This window comes from Pinus tabuliformis, chromosome 2_1 (assembly GCF_031772625.1).
Source record: "Pinus tabuliformis cultivar Carrire ecotype Pingquan chromosome 2_1, CPIR1, whole genome shotgun sequence".
Classification (NCBI taxonomy): Eukaryota; Viridiplantae; Streptophyta; class Pinopsida; order Pinales; family Pinaceae; genus Pinus; species Pinus tabuliformis.
The window spans coordinates 455,595,824-455,597,735 of NC_142299.1; the positions used below are offsets into that span (position 1 = coordinate 455,595,824).

Here is a 1,912-nt window from a genome sequence, read left to right on the forward strand (position 1 = left end):
AAAATATGATGTGTATTTTTTAGTGAAGTATATATATATATATATATATATATATATATATATATATATATATATATATGCTTAAACAAATTTTCTAACCATTAAAAAAAAATCAATATATAAAAAAAAAACTGAATGATATATAATATAACATAATTGACATTAAAATATTTTATATAATAATTGTTAAATATTTTATTTTAACAATTATTTTCTATATATATATATATATGAAGTTCTTTTAAAATACTCTGCATGGGTGTATTTAATAGTCTTTTTAGTTCTTCAATTATAAAATTTATATCAATCTGAATGAAGACCAGACTTCAAAAACACTTCGTAGTAAAACTGATGACAGTCTCTTTGCTCAGATGTTGAAATAGTTTTAGCCGAGGTTGTGCATACTATTTCAAAATTCCACTGCTATGTTTGATAACGTTCAGTGCACTTTTCATCGTGCAGCACCTGGGTTATGATGAACAGAATGACCAGAAGACTATCCAAATTTCCAGAAGCCAAATCTCCATATTATCTTGAAAGCCCAGTGATTGACCAGAGTCATCATAAAAAATTAGACAAGCTGGCTGATGACACTGCTGATTACATACATTCAGATTTAACAGTAAGGATAAATATGGTTGCACTCTTTCAAGAGTGCCCACATACTGGCATTCTTTGCTGAAGCATCATATTCATATTTTCAGGCAGCTAATTGTGTCCAGGGATTAGATAAATATGCAGTGACTGATGAATGGTTAAATTTTTTTGCAGCCAAAATGGACTGATTTGGATGTAAACAGGCATGTCAACAACGTTAAGTACATTGGTTGGATTATGGAGGTAGTCAAATCTCCTTAGAATAATTTGATGCTATGGATTTTTCTAAGTATATTCAACAATCAATACCATTTAATGCTGATATATATTATGGTTTCTATGTGTTTAACTTACAGGGTGTGCCAGTCTCTATTTTGGAGAATGAACAGCTAGTAAAGATGACTTTGGAGTACAGAAGAGAATGTGAGCAATTCCATGTCCTTCAGTCACTTACAAGCCTAGAGAAGAACGGTGGTGATTCTATAGATCCAAATTGCTCTCCGAGCTATTCATGTGCAAGTGTCCGTTCTTCAAACGCGTGCAAACACTTGCTTCGATTGCAAGAAAATGGCGCAGAGATTGTGAGGGGGAGAACAGAATGGAAGCCCAAGCCACATAGGTTCCGTGATTGTATTTTCATTTAATTGTAATTGCATATTCATTTATTTGTAATTTTATAGGAAGAGGACCTCCGCACTGGTGGGTGAGAGTGCCCTGGAATAAATTGCATTAGGGACTCCATCCCGGAAATAGCAGTAGAAGATTAGTGAAGATTAAAAACCATGTGGTGTGGCAGTAGAAGATTAGTGAAGATTAAAAACCATGTGGTGTGGCAGTAGAAGATTAGTGAAGATTAAAAACCATGTGGTGTGGCAGTAGAAGATTAGTGAAGATTAAAAACCATGTGGTGTGGCAATAGAAGATTAGTGAAGATTAAAAACCATGTGGTGTACATGTAATTGTTATTAATAGAAGGGTCGTGAAGAGACGCAGCGTCGCCAAATCATCACCTCGGTTGGCTCCGCTGGTGATTTCTAGGACGTTATTCCTAGGCTAACTAGAAGGAGTAGGAATGGCCTTAACAACACTTCCTTGGTCTAGGATAATGAGTGTTCCTTGCTGAACTATTATCTGGGGGGATTTTGGCTCTTCAGGTTCTTTAGCTTTGTTTTGGATGATCTTGACAACACTTCCCTTATCTGGGCTACTTAGTGTTTGAACTACTTCAATAGGGGATCTTGGTTCTTCTATTTTCCCTGTTCCTCCTCCTCATTCACAGAGATTACTAGAGTTCCCTTCTTGTAAAGAAATTGGG

General features: G+C 35.0%; 1 protein-coding gene across 1 annotated transcript; it reads left to right on the forward strand.

The window, feature by feature from the left end:
* The first annotated feature begins 484 nt into the window (after positions 1–484).
* LOC149200882 (palmitoyl-acyl carrier protein thioesterase, chloroplastic-like) lies at positions 485–1,304 on the forward strand. Its single transcript, XM_089401111.1, has 4 exons — positions 485–622; positions 772–840; positions 954–1,178; positions 1,278–1,304. Exons 1-4 carry the CDS (start codon positions 485–487, stop codon positions 1,302–1,304), a joined length of 459 nt encoding a protein of 152 aa, XP_089257237.1.
* The last annotated feature ends 608 nt before the right edge of the window (positions 1,305–1,912 follow it).